This window comes from Diuraphis noxia, unplaced genomic scaffold (genome assembly GCF_037042655.1).
Source record: "Diuraphis noxia isolate RWA-SAM2 unplaced genomic scaffold, SU_Dnox_SAM2 contig0004, whole genome shotgun sequence".
NCBI lineage: Eukaryota > Metazoa > Arthropoda > Insecta > Hemiptera > Aphididae > Diuraphis > Diuraphis noxia.
Window position 1 is genome coordinate 66,570,302 of NW_028301714.1, and position 22,101 is coordinate 66,592,402.

The 22,101-nt window shown below is 26.0% G+C and overlaps 2 protein-coding genes across 4 annotated transcripts; one reads left to right on the top strand and one right to left on the bottom strand.

The window, feature by feature from the left end:
* The first annotated feature begins 2,799 nt into the window (after positions 1–2,799).
* On the top strand, positions 2,800–18,198 carry bsk (mitogen-activated protein kinase dJNK). 3 transcript variants are annotated; one of them, XM_015522387.2, is made up of 8 exons: positions 2,800–3,046; positions 12,961–13,225; positions 15,732–15,861; positions 15,924–16,121; positions 16,193–16,327; positions 16,426–16,555; positions 16,640–16,798; positions 16,969–18,198. In XM_015522387.2, the coding sequence occupies exons 2-8, from the start codon at positions 13,083–13,085 to the stop codon at positions 17,238–17,240; spliced, it is 1,167 nt and encodes a 388-aa protein (XP_015377873.1). In that variant the 5' UTR covers positions 2,800–3,046; positions 12,961–13,082; the 3' UTR covers positions 17,241–18,198. The 3 variants fall into 3 exon arrangements, with proteins under 3 accessions (XP_015377873.1, XP_015377866.1, XP_015377859.1); XM_015522380.2 differs by lacking the exon at positions 2,800–3,046 and adding an exon at positions 15,444–15,673 and having other exon boundaries at positions 13,085–13,225; XM_015522373.2 differs by lacking the exon at positions 2,800–3,046 and adding an exon at positions 15,481–15,673 and having other exon boundaries at positions 13,085–13,225.
* On the bottom strand, positions 16,791–20,990 carry sloth1 (sloth 1). Its single transcript, XM_015522160.2, has 2 exons — positions 20,688–20,990; positions 16,791–20,598 (listed from the first exon to the last, which is right to left on the bottom strand). Exons 1-2 carry the CDS (start codon positions 20,753–20,755, stop codon positions 20,454–20,456), a joined length of 213 nt encoding a protein of 70 aa, XP_015377646.1. The 5' UTR covers positions 20,756–20,990; the 3' UTR covers positions 16,791–20,453.
* Positions 20,991–22,101: the final 1,111 nt, after the last annotated feature.

Below are 22,101 nucleotides of genomic sequence, written 5' to 3' on the forward strand. Positions count from 1 at the left end.
TCTAAGAATATTGTTTCTAAACCAGCCACCATCATGTAGGCTTCGCAGTCCGCAGTTCTATTATCTGTTTGTTTAATCTATTATGATTTGTACGACACGTTCGTTGTCGCCTATCGGGTTGTCTACTACATACATATTATATTAAGTTATTATTTATATTTGCATTTTATATTTACTTGATACTAATTATTTAAATATATATTTTCATTTAATATGTAATAAATAATAAAATTAAAATATATTTTATAATTATTATTAGCTCATGAATCATTATTGAATAATTTATACTTGTATTATAGTTAAATTTCTGTGTTAAAGGGGGCCTCTGTCTCTTATGGCCCTAGGGCCACCAAGTTCCTCACTACGCCACTGGTTGTATTTACGTTGACAACTATAAAAAAAAAATATATTATTTTACAGTGTTCATATTTTATTTTGTAGTTCTATCTCTGTGATGAACTAGATGGTAGCTGAAAGTGATGAACTGTTTTGGCCGAGTGACTCCGATAAATATTTTAAATTGTTATCACCATAAATAGGTATTTGTCTAAATTTGAACATAAAATATTTGAAAAAAATAATGAGATTTTTACGCAAAACAGGTTTTCAAAAAAAAAAATCAATTTTGTTTTTAGTTGAACTCTATAGAAAATAATTGTAGATACTAGATACTAAATACATTAAATTTCCACAGAATTTAGCTATTTCCATGTTCAATACACTATTCAATTGTTGAAATAATTTGACACCCGTTGTGACATTTATAGAAGCATGTGGGATTTTCGTTTACTATTATTTTTTTTTTTTAAATAATGAGAATAAAATATTTTTTTGTTTCCGTCAAAAAACACGAACATATAATACAAGGTTGTTCGTAAGTTTTTATTACCTATTTCAAATAATCAAGTACCTACTTAAAAAGTAATTAAATATATGTATATATTTTTGTAAATATTTATTTAAAAAAAATGTTTGTAATTTATTATTGTTCATAAAAAATAAAGATTTTTATGTAACTACCTATTACAGTTTGTTATTATATCATAAATATTGGAAATTTTAGTAGAAATTAAAAAGAAAGTTGAGTATAAGTCTAAACCAATTTGTATGGGCAGTGGCGTAACTAACAGCAAATATTTGGGGTAACGAACACTTTTAAATACTTCACCATAATGAGTGATGAGTACCACTTATACGCATAATTTCCTCCTAAATTATTTTAAAATAATCATTATACTTATATATTATTATTATATTATACTTATCATTATACTATTATTATACAGTTTTATAACACAAAAATTCCGGTAAAACACGATTGCGTACGATTTTTGTCTGCAGCTTTGAAGCACTGTTGCCATTTGCTTTGAACTTATAGAACAGGGGTTACTTCCATAATTTTTTTTTTTATTATTATTGAATAACTATTTTTTATTATATTATTTTAACATTTAATTATTTTATTTTGTGTACTATATTATTATAACATAGGTATTTATCGAAAATTGAGATTTTTAAGTGGTACCATAACTTAAGTCATTTTTCCAAAATTTAAATTTTACTGATCAAAAATAAAAACATTAATTTAGCAACGATGCACAGTAAATCGTACGCAATCGTGTAACGTACGCAATCGTGTTTTCAAAAAGAAACATCGTACGCAATCGTGTGGTACCCCGAAAATTCACAAATAACGTATTTTTTTCTTGATAACTATTTAAAGATAAATAAATAGTAAATACACACTGACGCGGATTTTTTTTACTAAATTATATAAATAATTTTGGGGTAACAAAATGATACTCTTGCCACCCCATAAAAATGTTTGGGGTCACGACCGCTACCCCTCGCTACCCCATAGTTACGCCACTGCTGTATGGGCGCAAGAAGTTAGAACTTTTTGAAAAAATTCGTAAATATCGCAAAAATTAGCTAATTATTTTGAGTTAGAAATTCATAAAAATGTTTTTATCTATATCTTAATATTTGAAAATGTAACACATAATTCAACGTAGATTTTTCTAAATTAAAAAATATATTTACAGTAAAGTAAAATTTAGATTTTAGGAATGTACGAAGTTGTAGACATTATAGATATCTACCCGTAAATTAATTCATTCTCATTCAATGATATTTTTATTTCGTTGCATTTTTAAGAACATATGACCGCAGGTACTTGAAATTTTCCTAAAATATTTAATTCATAATTATCTATACTATCTATACATGTTACAATTTTCAAAATATTTTGACTTGTTTAAAACTAATAAAACTATTTATAGATATTTTTTCAGTTTTTTAATCTACATATATGTCAGTATAACATTTTATTCGTTGGGTCAAATAGCTTGAAAATTTAATACAAAGTTCTTTAAAAGTTGTTAAAATGGCTGTTGATAAATACTAAAGATCCAAATGTACGATTTTTTTTATGAGCATATAAATTTCAAATTTTGACGAAAAACAGACATTATGTATATTATAATATAATATTATGTAAAAATTATATTACAGACACTTAACGTTCAAATTTAAACGAAATTATACGTATTATAACTAAGAACAACTATTTTAATTAAGTGCTGGAAAGCTAAAGTGAATTTACACCGTTTGCTATTCTTAAAGTAGTTACAACATTTTTTTATTAGTAATATTATGAAATTGAAAATATTTTGTTTAAAAAATGAAACAAAAATACAATTTTTTGAAATAATATTAAAGTTCATGGAAGAAGTCCTAATTACATTGTGTTGGTGGCACTGAAATATAGATGGGTCATCTGTGTTTTCGGTCAGTCGGTGATGAATTGTTGCTGAGAAAAATTCTATATTTTTTTTGCTAAAAAACCAAAAATTTGTGTCTATGCCTAAACCTTAGAATAGTTTTTGTATATTCTAAATTCTACCACAATAATTAATGTTTCAATTAGTGAATTAACAATTTATTAATTATTACCTTTTATAAAAGGCGTTTTTGTATAGTACTCTTATCAGTAACCACCATCAATCATTACGGTTTGGAAGTTGTGAATTAATCAACATTTGAGGTATTAATTATTTATTTATAATTAATAGGTATATATTTGTTTATTCCTAGTTTCAATATTAATTTTATTTACTTATCTAGTATATTACCAAATTATATTCCTTCAATTAAACCATGAAACTACTTTAAAATATATATATATTATTTTAGTGTTGAGAACAAAATAAGTACTTGACATAATATTAAATGGGAAATAACTTATTCATAAATTGTAATTACTAAAATGTTACCTCTACTGACAGAGGTTTTTGTTTATAATTAGTTATTTGGGATGTTATTAATATAGTCATGGATTATGTCATTATTAATAAAGCTTTTGACAAAGTATTGTTAGGTACAGTATTAAACTAAGTCATATTCCTGTGGACAAAGTGTGATGCCTTCTTTTGAAATTTAATTGTGTTTGTTATGCTACTACCCTCGCTACTACCCAAATAATAGTTAAACGTTTTATTTATTTACAAATTTATTATGATAATTTTTGTTCTATACAATTATCAACATTATATTCATTAATATTCCATCCCATGTCGATCTTGTATTTAAAATCAATGAAAAAAATGTAGTTACTATTTCTAAGTTTATAATATTTCATTTAGATTATAGATACTTATTTTTTAAGCTGGGTTTCCATAGGACAACAAAAGAAAACACAAACTCGACTCTTCCCAATATAGACGAGGCAATCTAAATTGTTTTTATAAATCTAAGCAAATCAGAATCTGAATGTGTGAACTATTGTAACTCCTTTTTAAATTTACCGGTATTATCGACATAATTAAAATACTACTGAATTAAAAGCTTAATTAATATATTCAGTTTGTTTGGTTGTTAATTATTTGCATCTCCTTTGAAAATATCCTGGTTTTGCCAATGGATCAGTAGGAATAATCTTTTTATCTGAATATGTAGTCAGGTTAAAGTAAAATATGGAAAATATTGTTCAATTAAATTGGCTTTAATAAACTATAAAAATCTTTGTCTTACTTTAATCATCATATTTACTTTATTATGGTTGATAAATAAAATTAATTAACTTAGTAGAATATTTTTTGAATTCTATATATTTTGTATGGAAGTATTAAGTGCTGTATTCCACTATCAACACTAATAAAGACAATAAATTCAATATTACAAAGAAATTGCTGTTAATATTGTGTTTGAAGCTTATTGCAACTGGAATATATTTAACTTTAAATATATTAGATGGCTAATCATTGTTTTGAAAATTATTATGTTGATTTGATGTAATCTAAAAGTGTTAGACATTTAAAATGAAGAAGTTAATGTTTTTATAGTTAGGTTTTATGATTATAAATTATTAGGTAGTTGATAATATTGATACTTTATTTAAAGTGTTGTACAGATTATATTCATGCAATACAATGTTACTTATTATAAAGTATAATGTACTCAGGTGTTTTATTAGTATAAATAATAGGTAAGTTATTTATTTTTATTTATTGAATTCATTAATCAATTGACTAAAGTAATAAACTATATAAGTATTTGAAACTTTAAACTAATATGTTAGTACTTTTAAAATATGGTGAATGTGTTGTTTATGTCTTATAAATATGGTTGTTGTTAGTGTCTGTATGTTATATGATTACATTAAATTTATGGTGATTTTTGACATTAAAGTGAATTGATCCATTATCAAATTTAAAGGTAAGAATATTATAATTTTTTTTTAGGCGTTAAAATGTTAGATATTAACATTTTAAAATATTTATTTTTTCTACTATTTGAAATGATAAAAACTTGCTTTAATATTAAAATATCAATTAACTTATACGGAGCACTTTATAATAATATTATTTACTACCTTCAAATTCTTATTGAAGTCCAAATTTCCTCTAATGTTAAAAATGACTGGTTGAAATTGATAATTTTGTACGTACAATTTCTGGATACAATATCAGTAAATTTAATGTCATCCTGTGACTTATAACATTTACTTTAAAATTGCCAGTAAGTAAAAGTTATTTTCACACAAATGCATTTAAAAATGAAAGACTAAGACAGTAAGACATATATTTTAAAAAACAATATTCCTTGAGAGAATTTTTTGGAGGGAGAAGTAGGGTTCATTTATATGGAATAACAATATAAGGGTGATCCACCTATCAAGGTTTTTCTTGATCATATTTTATGTTTTAAACACGGATAGTACCTATATTATATTAGTCTGGTTTTTCCTGTTGTCTACTGTAACTGTGATTTTAAATTAGAATATGCAATAAACTCACAGATTAGCCTGGTATAAAAATTAGTGGATACACACTATAGACATATAAGACAATAAAACATGTATTATATGTCTGATACACGTGGTAGTCCATTAGAGCAGTCACAGCTATCATATTATACTATTTGCCAAATAAAAAAAAGGCATATGCTTTTATTAAAATTACTACTAGATAAAGAACTAACTATCAAGTCAATACTTTTATGGTAGATACACTATTTATACCTATTTTTTAATAAATTAATATTAAAGTGTATAATTAATATAAACATTACTACCGGTACATATTATAATCCATATTATGTACATTTTATATTATAAGTATACAAGGTGAAACAGATAGAACTGACTTTTGTTCAAATTAACATTTTTTTTTTCTTTCATTAAAAAACCTTAGAACTGGTAGTTTTTTTATGTTTATTTTTAGTACTGAAAATTATGCAATATTATAAATAATTCATAAATAAGAGACCAAAAAATAACCAAGAGGAATCTATCCCCCATATTCCCTAATAAGTATGCCACTGAAAGGGGTCAGGTTAGGTTAGGAACAGGAACACAACAATGTCAGCTAAATAATATAAAGCTATTATACATTATTATTTACTATCTGCATACCAAATTTCAAAGTGACATAAATAAAAATTTATCTGATTTTGAAGGGATAAAACTAAAAAAAAAAGTTAAATATAAACTCAGTGTCATATGCAATTGATTTTGTGAAAAAACGATTGTATTTACATTATGAATTTGATAACGATTGACATAAGCGATTGAATTAATTAAAATGATGTTAACCGTAACATTTTTCACAATGTTCAACCGAGAATTTTTCTGCTCTTTGGTATTTAAAATCATTTTTCTGGTTGGCAATTCTGCAAACACATGCCTTAATGATGTAGCACAATTAAATATAAAACATAAATAAGAAAAAATAAAATATTAAAACATTGAAAGCAAATTTATGAAAATTAACCAAAATTAGGCAAAATACTTTTTAAATTTTATAAAAAATTTAAATAATTATATTGTAAAACTTTTCTTTTTACATTTTTAATTCATTATTATTTATTATGTGTAAAAAATGTATTGCTGCTTAATTGTATTCAACATACAAGGTTTAATTTGTTTACTTTAAACTGTAAATATGTATATAAAATTCTTTAAGATGATGTTGATTAGTCTAAATATTGTCTCAAAACAATTAAACTTTATTTAAATGTACAATATTTTTTTGTTTACTTTGAAAGTTTAATACAAAATCAAGAACAAAAAAACATAATATTGATATGTCACTCCCTCAAAAATATTATTCTCTATATTTTTTTGTAATGAGTAATTTTACTCTAAGATTACTTAAAAAACAGAAAAATGATTCTGCGTTTTGTCTATGTTGTTTTTGGGCCAGCAAGAGAAAACATATAGTGCGTTGACATCCTCTTAAACAAGTATTCTTGATTTTTTGGTTTTGCCTATAAGTTAAATTATTTTAGAATTTTGGCACCTTATGAAAATTGGAAAACCAGTGTTCTTATCTGAGCGCACGGCAGTGCGCCAGGCCAAGTTACAGCAATGCCAGTGTATCTTTACACGAACCAATTCGCCCTTTTTTTCTAACCCATATATCTCTGTTTCCTCTTAAGATAAATTTTTGAAATTTAAAACACAGATTAACATCTAGTAGCTTAGGAAGCTGTAAGAAAATGAGCCCTTAATATTGTGTCATTTCAAAATTTGCAATATTGTTACTGACTCACTCACTCACTGATCATCAAAATAATTATGAGACACTTCCCGTATAGATAGAAACGTGAAATTTGGCACAAAGGTAGATTTTACAGTGTAACTAAAGGGAAAATCCTAAAAATTGCATTTTTTTCTAAATGAATGCTTCTCCAAAGTGTGTATTTCTAAACGTATGAAGTGGCGCGCTTAAACGCATAAACGTTTACTTTCAAACAGCGTTACAATTTGGTAATAAGAAATTGTTTGTAGTTGACTTATATGTATATATATTTATAAAACATAATCATGTTTTCGTACATTTTTTTTATTCAAATACAAAGTATGATATACTCATACAAATACAGAATATTTTAATAATATTCGTCGGTTTGCGAACGATAATTTTACGTGATAACGTCACAAAAAACATTGATGACAAATTACTCTTACGACGCTGAAGCCCGCAAAAATAAATGATATCCCCAACAAAAACATAACTGCGAAAAAAGGCCAAGTTCCAAACTCCCTCCCAAAAAAGTCGGCCTATCAAAGTAGTGAAATCTACATTGTGGCCAAGTCTGCTAGTTTTTAATTCATAACCTCAATGCACTCCTACATTAAAGAGCAACACTTCTCTTTTATTTGTATTGTTTAACACTTGGTCAGTTTCTTAATGAGGAATAAAACATCATTATCGAATGTGCTCACTTATGACTTAGAGGGTGATGGGGAGAAGAAGATTCAGAAAAAAGTAAAAGGTTTAGATTTCTTTTCAAAAAAGACAGCGAATCATAGTAAGTAGTGGTATCTACATTGCGGCCAAGTCTAGTTTATTCCTCATTCAGAAACTGACCAAGTCTTAAACAATACAAATAAAAGAGAAGTGTTGCTCTTTAATGTAGGAGTGCATTGAGGTTATGAATTTAAAAAAATAGCAGACTTGGCCACAATGTAGATTTCACTACTTTGATAGGCCGACTTTTTTGGGAGGGAGTTTGGAACTTGGCCTTTTTTCACTGTTATGTTTTTGTTGGGGATATATATATATGATTCAGAAATAAAAATAATGTTGCTATTATAAATAATACACGAGAAATAAAAGGTGCTTAAGAAATTAAAAAGAATACCTAATAAGAGTATGATATATTTTATTTTTATTTCTCTAGCTAAAGAAAATAACAAAGATTAATTTTATTTTCCGTTTCAATCAGACTTCAGTCTATAGCGGGGATTCGATACCGTGGGTTTCTGTCTTTGTCTAACACATGCGCGTCATAGGATTTTAACCATGTTCTTTGCCAAACGTACCAATGGTTGATGGATATAGTGATCAGATAAAAATTCTAAAAACAGATTTGAATTTTTCGTAAAGTCTGCTTAAAATCGATTTTCCCACATTTTTTATTTAAACTTCTCCAAAAATTTAAAAATGAAAATCTTATTTACAATTTTTTTCAACATTTTTTAAGAATTTAAGTGACAATATCGAAAATGTGCAAAAGTCCAAATCAAGTAGTCTTGACAAAAAATTCAAATCCGTTTTTAGAATTCTTATCGTTACATTATATCAATTGGTATGTTTGGCAAAGAACATGTCTAAAATCCTATGTCGCTCGTGCATTAACAAAGACAGTCAATTAATAACGGTATCAAATCCCCTTAAATATTTTTTTTTATTGAAAGTTGGAAAAATACATTTTTAAACATTTGAATGATGTATTTTCTTATCAATTTAAAATGTATTCTTTACTTTTCCTAGAAATAGAAATAGAATATTTTAATCATAAATAAAAAAATAAACAACCATTATCACTCTTGAGGATTAGTATTAGAGTAGTGGTTTTACAGTGTGAAAATAAGCATTTGAGCTTAATATTTTCAACTTAGAAAGTTTAATTTGGATTTATAGATGATAGTTTGAAGAGACAAATGTTATCCTAGTCCTTATTTAAATAATTAGTTGGAAACAGTGGAAAGCTGGAATATTCCCATAACCACTATTTTCTGATTAAATACATTTTGTTTTTTTCTTTGAATTTCAAAAAATGAATATTTCACCATCAATTCTAACCTAAGCATATATTTGATTTTTCTTGACAAACTAGGTTAATGGTTAATACCTTATTCAAATTTTTATACTTTTTCGTTTTTTTCCTATTTATGTTAATAATAGAGTTTTTTATTGTAAAGGTTTGAAAATTTAATATAAAGTTCATCATAAGTTGTTTGTATAGAAATTTAAAAATATTTAAATTACATTGCAATAATTTTGTTTGTAAGCGTTAAGTTTATCATAATTAAATTTGGTCTAGAGTTTAAACGAAAAACATAAAAATATAGTTATTTAGTGTTAAAATTGAAACTTTTCCAAGACATGTATTATTTTTTTGTATGTTTGATTAAATTTTCATAATATTTAGACTAATTTTTAACTATTTATATCACGATCCTATCACACTATTTTGCCGGTATTAACTTATATATTTAATGACTATAATATTATTAAAATTGTTATGTAATATATGCATTGTTTTTGTCGAAAATGAGTTCATAGAACTAGTATCGGCTAGTCTAATAATTATTACAGAAACATAAATTTCTAGAAGCAATATAAATATATAGTAAAATTCTTATAAATTTAGACAACGGTGTGTTTTTGTAGCTTGAAATCATATTCGAAGGTAATTATTTATCATTGAATTCGAATATAACTGATGCATTACAGTGACCTACCCCATGATAATATGATACATGAAACGCTTACATTAATATACCAAAGGCTTCCATTAGATTAAAAAAATAAAAATATTGTTCTATGATACAATTAGTAATACACTCCATTTTTCGATTTTTTTGCAATATAAAAAACTTCAATTTAATCTCAAATTTACATAAGTATAAATTATAAATTAGGTTAGATTTAATCATTGAAATTTCTTTGTTAATACTTAGATATTAACCACCACTTCCAGCTTGAATGTTTAATTTCCATAATACAGAATATTGGTTTCACTGTTTTGAAGATTCCCGCTTATAATTTACTTTTTAAAGTATTTTTCGTAGTAATTTTGCTTATTTAAAATAAAATATATAATTGTGAAGAAAAACGGCGGCGATTAAAAGTCTGACTCTATCATATAGTATATACGATACTATATACGATTAAGGTAGCGACCGCATAAATTCGAATTTCAATTTTCTCCATAATCATTAATCGCTATATATATTTTATCTCTTAATTTTACACTTATGAGTTGTAACATTTGACCTTGAACATTTTATTGTATTCTATTTATAAAAATTGAGATAATTTTGGTTATTTAGATACCTTAGAAGTTTTTGGGACAAGACACATATGTCATCATGGAAAATTTGAACTTATATTCCTTTTTAAGGTAATATACAACCAATATCTAATAACCTTAATAAAATATTGACCGTCTATAAGTAAATAATCCTTTAATTATTATTAGATTAAAATATATTTATAACGAAACATTACCGTTATTGAATCGAACAATTCAAAACAAATTAAAATTAATTTTCAATTAATTTTTTACTACCCCATAATCAAAATAACTACAGTATTAATTTCTTGATGGTAATAAAGTAATGAAAATGTAATAAGGCTCTTAATGCCTGGAAATTGATGGGAGGAGCCATGTTCTGACTTTGTATTGATCCTTTCTGTTGTGTGTATACAAATGCGTACAGTAGTCACACCCTAACCATAACCATACTCCTACGCGATATTTTTAGCCTGTATTTATATATATTTATATATAGCGCTTTTAGCTGTTGTTCAGTGAATTTACTTTGTATGTTGTAATTTATTTATAAATCAATATTTTCGTATTGAATTATAAATAAATCTTTAGATACAATTATAATATTTTGTAACGATGTATGAAATATATTATACTTATTACGTAAAAGTCTATGTATATACTACCTATCTTGATTTATAACCCTGTATTTAATTTTTGCATTTCTTGATTATACAATTTAAAGGTTGCTTATATATGTATATTGGCAATGAACCTGTTTCCGGGAGCAGAATGTTTCTAAAATTTTACATACAACCCTTAATACTTATATAGAAAATTCTATCTTGGAACTTGAAAAATATAATTTTTTCGATTTTCTCTGTAATTAATTAGAAAGTATCAGATACCTTAAAAGTAACAGTTAGTAATACAAATTAATAAATAATATCTTGTTATAATTCGTTAAATAATTATTTTAATATTTTACGACTAAAGTGAAAAATTTATTAACGCGTAAAATCATAAAAAACAGATTCAACAAATCACCTAAATGAATTATTGCGTATTTTGAGTATATTTAAAAGTTAAAAATTGTTTATAAGTTATAATTTGAACTCTAATTGAATATCTTATACCTAATTTATTTAGAATAACATGTGTTAAATAAAGCTTATCTCACTTGAATATATTTCATACCAATGTAGCAATGTAACGATGCATAGTCTTACAGCATATTATAAAAATATCACAGATAACAGAACAATATGCCAAATAGTTAATATCTAGTCAAGTAATAACATTTAATGGATTGGTAAGAAATAAAAAGGAAGGCGTTTACTAATTAATATGCACCGGTTAATCCTTTTAACGTAAAACACAATTATTTTCAAGTGTTTATGTTTTTGAGAATATTTTTTTCATATGGTTTCAAGAAGTCATAAAGCAATAATTAAAAAAAAAAATTTATATTTTTTTATCTTTTTTTTTATGTTATTTAATGACAACATACTGTCAGAAGTGAGTTAAAAATATTTCATATTCTTATTAACAATATTTTTCATTATATTAAAATCGTATTTTGACAATAGTTTAAGAATTATATGTATTTAAAGTTTAGAAGAGCAAAATGGAGTAATAGTACACAGGTAGTAGTACCCTATTAAATGTTGGTCCACTACTTTGCTAATCAAAACTTATAATATATAAAACTCATAAAATACTTTTCCTAAATTTGATTTTAGTATATCGTAATTTGAATGTGAAATTATGTGTGATGCATAGGCTTAGCATGATGAATTTATATGGGAGGGGGGCTATAGCTTTTTTAAATAAAAAATGATTCCAGTTCTCATACATGGACTTAGGAGGGGCATAGCCCCTTTAGTCCTCAACATTCTATGCTCTGACATTAAATAAAGTAAAAATATTTAAAAAAAATTTTGTTTTGTAATAATTAAAAACAAACTAGATAAAAATTCTTTGTTCAAAAAAGTTCTTTCTTTTTTAAATAATGAGCGTCATATGAAAATGGGTCATTTGTTATAATAATTGCCTTTTTATCTTATAAATTATAATTAATAAGAGGTTCAGCGAGTTATAATAAAAATAAATACATACTTTTTGCATAAGCTATTTGTTTCCTTTTTTGCACGGGAAAAGATTATTTGGAAGACAAGATGGGAAGATAAATCAAAAAGAATTTGCTAGGTGGAGGCACGCATTGGAAAGAAAAAGCAATTGAAAGGGAAGAATGAAGGTGTGAGATGGAATGGTTTTGAAAAACTTTTTAACCATAAGAAGAAGAATTTATAAATTTGTAGATTGCTTTTGTCTTTTTTTTGTTGAGAGAAGTTAGGTTGATAAATATTTTCCATGCTTTGGCATATTTTGGACATATGGTAACAATGTAGTTGTTGATTGAGAGGTTTCCTTGCATGTGCCACCAAATAACCGGTGATGAGGAAGAAGTGGGTAAGATGCGTGTGGTGTAATCTGGCTTGGGTCATGATAACTTTATCTCTTCCTTTAAGATTTAAGAAAAGAGGCCCATTCTTCTCTATTTTGTATAGTTACACAAATTAATTTTTTCGGCCATAAAATTTTAGAAAAAACTTTAAAAAAATATGTCAGGTAGGTAATATATTTATTTTTATACATTTTTTTTGGTTACAGGTCTTAAAATTTATTTAAATAAGTGAATAAATTTCAATTACCTCAAGTATAAACCATATTACGTATATTGTGTGAATTGTATTTCTGATCAATTTGGCTTCTAAGAACAAAACTTCGGTCGTATGCCTCATATTAACCCTAGGATGACATCTAGAGTGTCCTCCTCCATTTTCTTTACAGTGGAGGTGGGCGATACAAAGTTCACTATTTTGAAACGATATCAAAATTTAAAACCAATTGGATCTGGAGCACAAGGCATAGTTTGGTAAGCATACTATTCTAGTTAAATTATCAAATATGTATTGCATGTTATTTTTATATTGTGTAGTACAGTGGTATTCAATCGGTGGGTCACAACCCATTTTTGAGTCGCGTAAGCTTTAAAATTGGGTCGCGATAAATTTTATTTTTAAAATTATATAAGGTAAAAAAAAAAAAATAAAAAATAGTATTATAATCTCAATGTATAATAGTATAATGTTTGATATTACACTGGTAGAATTCTACAATATTGAGATAAGAATTTACAAATAAATTGTGTTATTTATAGAATTAATATACATTGTTATCGTTAGAGTCCTATTATACTTTGGTAAATTTGAAAATGTCCAAAAGAAATAGACTTGAAACTGAAAACGCTTAGTCAAATTGATCTAAGGTAGAATTTATTAACTCAAGGAAAGAGTTTACATTCAATCTTTTGTATCATATTTTTATATTATTTTATATTTTCATATGAATTCTATCTATGGATTCTATCTAGTAATAATTAAATATTCTACTTACTAAAATTTAATTTTTATTTATTCAGTTTTAATAGTACTACTGCAAAGCATAAGGCAATTTTAGATTTTTTACAAAGCTTACGTGGGTCGAAAAAAATATAGGCTTAAAAAAGTGGGTCGCAAGTCCAAAAAAGTTGAAGACCACTGGTGTAGTAAATATGTTTTATTAATTATTATTCATTAGTTTTTCTTTAATATTTGATAGACTCCTATGTATTATGTTTACAGTTTACAAATATATTTTTACTTGCACAGTTCATAAAATATAATTTTTATTACATTAGTAACTGTTGTATTCATAGGCGTAATTTGGGATAAATCCCTTGGGAGGGAATTTTTATATCTATAAGTAAAATAATACTATTTCTTACACAGTTAAGAATCATAAGGGGCAGTGGCCCTCTCTATTGCCCCCCCCCCCCCAAATTACACCTATGGCTGTATTTTATTTAGTATTCCTAATTTCTATGTTTAAAACAAAAAAATTACATTTTATTTACATTACAAAGTATAAATATTTATATGAATACAAATTGAATATATATTAAATATAAATATAATCAATTGGACTTAAGTAGTTGTATATTCTTAAGAGAACACCACACAGGCATTTGTTGTCTTTCTCTTACAACATACAACATGAAAAATTGTATATTCACTATATTACATTTTACCTTGTAATTTCGAATATAAAAGTGAATATACTTTTTATAAAATTCAAATATTAGAATATTATATAGGGATTTTTAGATGATTTTGTTGGTATTATTATTTTTAAGTAAATTATGATCATTTTAAAATTTAAAAATGGCAATAATTTACTTAAAAATAATATCAATAAAATTCTCTAAGAATCCCCCTAGACCATATTCTAACATTTAAATTTTATAATAGGTGAATTTACTTAATATTAGAAATTACAAGATAAAATATATTATTGTGAACATGATATTTCCCATGTTGTACATATGTAAGACGGTGACAAAAAATGCCTGTGTAGCATCCTTTTGGTCAAAAATAAAATAAAATACAGGGTGATTCTTTTATCAAACAACACTTATATGGTGTTTGTGTGTAAATACCACCTAACATACACCTATAATACACAAACACCACCCAACTTTGGGAGGATATATCTTGTAAACGGATTAACACAAAAAATGAAAATTTAAATGGGAAAATTCATTGAAAAAATAGCCTTTTTAGTTTATGAAATTTTAAGTATTGGTTGTCATTTGAAAATCAAAAGTTTATAATGGTTAACCTGATTAATATAAGGGTGAAAATATTTAAAAAATATATAGTTCTAGAACAAGATGTTTCTAAAATTTTGAAAAAAAAAAAATTGAAATAATGAGTGTTGTTTGATAAAAGAATCACCCTGTATATTCAATTTTATAATGTATTTAAATTGTTTTTAAAATATTTAATACATAAAATGGTTATTTATTATTTTGATACTCTATTAGATTTATTCTTAATTTAATCAATGTTAAGTTAAAATGTTTTATAAACATTTTAATTTAGCTGATATTGTGATTAAATATATTACTTATTTTGCGCTGTATTTTAAGTAAGATATTGTAGTTAGTGTCTATTTAAAATTATTTTTTCAGGCATTTTTTTTTTTTTTTGAAAGCATGAATAGCATGAATGTATTATTATAATGTTATTTTATAAACATTTTTTTTTCTGTAGTTGCACTATTTTTTGTTTGTTTTTGTGTTTGGTAAAGTTGAATTTGAGGTTGTCCACAAAATGCTTGGAACACAATCAAGGTTTGTCCAAAGACCTCAAAGTAAACCTGACACTATGACTGAATTAGCTGATATGTTCTACACTTTAGTATTTGGTGATACTGAATTTTCAGTTCCCAGACGATATGTTGATCTTGTTCCCAAAGGTTTAGGTGCCCAAGGCATGGTGGTGTAAGTACTAATACATTTTTTGTAGTATATGATTTACCTTACTTTTAATTTATTTTAGTGCGGCCATGGACACTATTACTCAACAAAGCGTTGCTATCAAAAAACTATCCAGACCATTTCAAAATGTAACACATGCAAAAAGAGCATATAGGGAGTTCAAACTTATGAAATTAGTAAATCATAAAAATGTATGCATCATAAATTAAGTAAACAATAGGATATATAAGTATAAAATATTTTTAATCACTAGATTATTGGTTTGCTAAATGCCTTCACGCCACAAAGGACATTAGATGATTTTCAAGATGTGTATTTGGTTATGGAACTAATGGATGCTAATCTATGCCAGGTGATCCAAATGGATCTTGATCATGAACGAATGTCATATCTTTTATATCAAATGTTATGTGGCATTAAACATTTACATTCAGCAGGAATTATTCATAGAGTTTGTATTCTAAATATTTAGTACAAATTGTTATTAATAATTTGAATTCTAGTAATATGTTATTATTTTAGGACCTTAAACCTAGTAATATTGTTGTTAAATCTGACTGCACATTAAAGATTTTGGATTTTGGATTAGCTCGAACAGCTGGAACTACATTTATGATGACTCCGTATGTCGTTACTAGATACTACCGTGCCCCAGAGGTAAATATTATATATTGTATTTTATTTTCAACCATAAAATAAGTAATATTAATATAATTGTTATTATATAACTAATATTATATTACCTAATATTTTAGGTAATTTTAGGCATGGGCTATAAGGAAAATGTTGACATATGGTCAGTAGGTTGTATTATGGGTGAGATGATAAGAGGTGGCGTATTGTTTCCTGGAACAGATCATATAGATCAATGGAATAAAATTATAGGTAAGTTAAAATATTTTCATCAGCAAAATTTAAACATTATTTATACTATTAATTATATAACTTAAATATTCATTTAAACTATAGAACAATTGGGCACACCATCACAAGAATTTATGAGAAGGTTACAACCCACAGTTAGAAATTATGTTGAAAATAGACCTCGTTATCCAGGTTATTCATTTGATCGATTATTCCCTGATGTACTATTTCCATCAGATTCTTCTGAACATAATAAATTAAAAGGTAATATTTTTATTTTTATAATATACTAATAGTTCATTAATTGCATAAAAATTTACAAAATACGTATTATTTTTGAAGTTTGAAATAGTTAATTCTAATTTACATCCAATATTTTATTTGCTTAATAATTTCAAAATTAAATTTAACGGATACTAATCTGTTGTATATAGCAAGCCAAGCACGTGACCTTTTGTCTCGAATGCTAGTTATTGATCCAGAAAAGCGTATATCTGTGGATGACGCATTGCTACATCCATATATAAATGTTTGGTATGATGAAAGTGAAGTAAATGCACCAGCACCAGGACCATGGGACCATTCAGTAGATGAACGTGAACATACTGTTGATCAATGGAAAGAGCTTATCTATCAAGAAGTTATGGAGTATGATCCAACTACTGCAGCAGCAGCTTCTGCTAATGAACCACAACCAATCCGATAGACTCCACTGGCACAGTTTACCTCCGTCCAATGTCTGACAACTGTGTCATAAGTATAGTATTAATAAAATTGTAGGTATAGTCTTCCATAATTTGAAAGTAACTTAAATTTTTAATTCCTTTTAAAATGGACGAAATTTCTACAAAAATGAAATCATTATGTAACTATAGCTGTACTTTATAAGTAAAATTTGGGAAAACTATCCACATTTTGGAATTTTTTTTTACAGAAATTTTCTTATGAGAAAAATATTCAAGATAAAACAAATTAGATATTAACGGTTGTGAGTTTTTTTTTTTTCTCTTATTAGAATGTTCAAATAATATTAAGCTCTATGTAAATTTATATAAATATATATATAAGGGCATCCCTATTAATCTGTAAATTAAGGTTTATACATAAGTAAATTAAAAAATAATTATATATAGTATAAATAATGTAATCTTGACTATTCTCACCCTTGCAGATCAATTTGTGTCAGAATGTAACATGTAATGTAGTTATATAATATGTTTTTCTGTTTTTTGATTGGTAAAAGCATTGATCTCAATATAAACTTATTATCCATTGTTTTACTAAATCTATTTTAAGTACAATTCTATGTTTTGATAAAAGCAGATAATTTTAATTTATTTGTTACATTCATTGCATATACTTTAATTTAGTCAATTGTTTATCCATCATCTTTTAAAATTAGTTGAATTTGGATTTTTGTCATATTTAATTTTACACGCACAGTTTGAAACTGCATTTTTAGGTCTGTAAGGGTAGATTTAAACTGTTGGGATGTTAAGCCTTTTTTTAGAACTAGGCTTATTAAATACTGTAAAACTATAAATACCTTTGTATTGTATTGCTCATACAATCATGAGCTACGATATTTGTATGAATATCAAAAATAATAATAATTAAATATTATTTATAATGAAAAAAAAAATAATAAAAAAATAAATAGATTATATACTTGTTATTTATTTGATTATTAAAAGTAATAGAACCCATGTCCTCCTAAACAATGTAAACAACCTATAAATAATAATTTATTTTAGAAACCTGTATAGTACTTCATAATGTTAAATTAAAAATAGTATCTTTAGTTCAAAAAGATATTCCCCCTCCTTAGAAGTCAATCAAAGGGACCGGTCCAATGTGTGATCTACAGATAAACGGCTATCTGTGAAAAAGCGTTGTAGGTACAACGTGTGATCTACCGATAACAGATACCTATATTTTAACGAAAATATAATCACGATCGCTCACAACGAGATAATTACAACCCACGACCACATGAAGATACTGAAGAAACTTCAAATTATGAAAATGAAACCCCCGTAGAAAATAACCAACAAAATTATGGAAATAGAATACAGCGGTGTGGGTATTTGGTTTGTGGTGTAATAAAGACAACAATACTAAAGGTCGATTTTTCATTGTAGAAAAAAGGAATCGAAAAACGCTTAAACTAATAATAGAAAGCGAGGTAGAAATTGGTATAAAGATTTAAAGCGATCAGTGGCGAGCATATAGTTCTCTGAAGAACCACGGATTTATTCATCAAACTGTATATCATACTGAAAATGTTGTGGATCTAATACTAGAGCTCATACTCAAACAATAGAGTCGTTGTGAAAGTTAGTCAAGTCCAAGTATAATATAAAAGTAGAAGGTACATCTCCACTATTATTAGACAGCTAACTTAAAGAAGAATGGTGGCAATTATACCACCCAATACAAACTAAAATATTTGGTGATTTTTTTATCAGATTTAAAAAATATTTTTGCAGTATGAATATAACAAGCAAAATTATAGTTAGTTATACATTGGACCAGCCATATTTTATTGGTAGATCACACATTGGACCGGTCCCCAATCAAATCCTCTACTGATTTGAAAAGAGGTTTATTGGAGTAGTTCTGTATCATCTTAACTATGGTATAATAATAATAGATGTGAGTACTACAATAATATTTTATTTGATGATTATTTTTAAAATGGTTTCTAGATTATATATTACGTTTTAAAGACTATCAGGTGCATTGTGCAAATCCAAAAGCCTGAAATAAGGGAGGGAAAGCTAAATTTTTTTTAAGAAATAAATGGATTATGTAAAAGCCACAGCACTCTAGGATCTGCCCCTGAAGAGGACTCTCTTGTATTGTATCCATCTTACACAAGTAAAATTTATAAAATTTATGTTTGCATTTATGTTTTACAGTTTCAATAGTATGGTTTTGATATTAAAGTGAATTTATTCATTTATTTATTAAATTGACACATTATAAAAGTAAACTTATTATTTAGAACCACACATAGGCTTTTATCGACTTTATTATTTTTAAGTAAGTTATGACATATTTGAAACTGTACATATTAAAAATTATTTTAATCTAAAAATAATATTAATATCAAAAGCATATGCTGTGTATGGCCAAAAAAATAATACAACATTTAACTTTTATTAGAGGTCGATTAAATATGATTGAAACTAAAATTTGCAGTTGTAAGCTTTTATGATAGATACAAACATATGATTGAGACGTCTTCTAAAGGCTTAACTATAAAATGTATGGATTCAACATCTAAATAACACAGAAAACCTCTATTAAGTAACAATTTCATATAATATCTATCCTGTAAGTTAAATTAAGTTTTTCACACTGAAAAAATATAATCCAAATGGCCTAACCTGAGGTTATCGTTTAAAACAATTTCACAAATACTAAGTGGTGACTAAATACTCCTTGTAGAATGTTGAAACAATCTAAAATTTACGATTGTCTGTTTGTCTGTAATTGTTTTCAAAATGATGAAACAATTCAAACAATGTAAAGTTACTAAAAATATTAGAGTAAACAAACTATAATATATCTTGTAGAATATTGTAAGTAGTTGAAGAAAATTATTGAATACTTAAATTGTGGAAACTATTTTTGGAATTAAAAACATCAATTTTTTTTTATATTTTTATTAGTTATTATTTTCTATAATCATTAGTAAATAATAATTAAAAAATGTCTTAACTAAATGATCTGCCAATTCATAATACTTTTGATTCATCAGCAGTTTTAAGTTTTTCTATTTCTTTTTCGACATAATCTTCTAAATCATCCAATGGCTTATATTGGTTATGAACTAGTTGTGATCCAAACATCATGGAGATTATAGCCATTAGTGAAAATTTCACATAAGCAGCAATTGATATATTTCCAGACATTAGTGTTCTTCTTTTAATCTATTTGCAGCTATTTCTTTGGCTTGTTTACGTTTATAAACTTCATAAAAATTTACACCAAACGGACGCCAAGTTATCATCAAATATTCTAAACCAGCACCAGCAATGACGAATATCGGAATAGCTCTAAAAAAAAAAACAACAGAATATACAAATCTCAATTAATAAATATTTTTTATTAATACGAACATTACGAACAAAAATAATTAGTATACCTGTAATATCCAAAACGTTTGCCAGGCAAATGGAATAAAAATCTACGAATCGAATTAATGATGCTCATTACTGTTTGTTTTCTTTAAAGAAGTAATCTATCGATTCGAGTTTACATCGTACAATGTTGGTCTTAAAATTCGGTCATTGTGCCGAAAAATAGTATAACCCCTTAAACGTACAGTATAATAGTAAGTATTGAGGGTTATGAGAGCCCGAGAGGTAGCATTTTGAATATAAAAACTAAATTAAAATAAAAAAATAAAAAATAAAAACTAAATTTACAAAGCTGTATTTTATTATCTTCGCACAAAAACTGATAATATACGTTATGATAATAAATGAGATTATGGGTCATGTATATATGTATAATAAATTAGTATATATTATATTATATTTGAAGATTTTTTAAAAGCTATAGCGCAAAATATTAAGTTACAGCGATAATACAACTAGGATTTTTATAATTATGTAATTTTTTTTTCTTTTCTGACATCTAAAACTTAATGGTATAGATATTTATATTTTTTTAATAATATTTTGAACTAAGATTTAATGAGATATTTTTTTTTATAATTTTTTAATTATTAGCTATTATTTTTGTTTTATCAGTTTTGTATTTAGTAGTTACTTATTATATGACTATATAATTATTAGATATTATATTTAGAATACAGACTTTTTAGCCCCAAGACTTTTTTCCCTACCATCAATGTTGTAAATTTTTTTGCAACTTGTAACTTGTAAAATATACCTATATACCTGTAACATATAATTATTATATGTTGTAATAAATGTAATACGTACAATCATGTTTTTTCGTATGATTTTATTAACGGGGATTTTTTTCCTTTTACTATAATAGTCTAAGATCAAATAGTAATTACTTTTCTGTTGTAGACTATAAGTTTATCTTAATCGGTGGCTCTAGTGCTCTACCTATAATTTTATTATATCCATTTCAAATTTTTCTCAACATAAATGATTATATATAATGGTTTTTAATTTTTTATATACTGATGAGTGTGAAAGGCGGGCGATATATTATATTATTGTTTAAATTTGGTGGTTTGTTAGCACTGTTGGCAGGCCTGCGACTGTCTGGGCACAGTTGCAGCACAGAACAATATAGAAGCGACACTCTGCAATCCCCACCTGCTTGGTGGTCGATCTCTGGTGGTTTAGTGTTGAAGTTGTAAATGATTACCTGGTGGTTTAGAAGTGTTGTTATGAACGATTTTTTTTTTGAGATAAACGGTTTGTTGTTTGTTTACGTTTTTGACTAAACGGCTTACGGGCTACGGCTTTACTACAACATTTAACTTATAATTTTTCGCTAAACACGTTCAGTAATTTTTTTTGTTTTAATTATTGTTAGTAATTATAATTATAAATAATAATTAAAACAATCATGGT

What these genes read in the sequence shown, in the direction of transcription:
- bsk (XM_015522380.2), top strand. Translation starts at nt 15,504, where the DNA reads ATGCTTGGAACACAATCAAGGTTTGTCCAAAGACCTCAAAGTAAACCT. An exon ending in GATACTACCGTGCCCCAGAG is followed by an intron (nt 16,328 to 16,425) that starts GTAAATATTATA and finishes CTAATATTTTAG; the next exon opens with GTAATTTTAGGCATGGGCTA. An exon ending in TCAATGGAATAAAATTATAG is followed by an intron (nt 16,556 to 16,639) that starts GTAAGTTAAAAT and finishes TTTAAACTATAG; the next exon opens with AACAATTGGGCACACCATCA.
- sloth1 (XM_015522160.2), bottom strand. Translation starts at nt 20,755, where the DNA reads ATGAGCATCATTAATTCGATTCGTAGATTTTTATTCCATTTGCCTGGC. An exon ending in AAACGTTTTGGATATTACAG is followed by an intron (nt 20,599 to 20,687) that starts GTATACTAATTA and finishes TTTTTTTTTTAG; the next exon opens with AGCTATTCCGATATTCGTCA.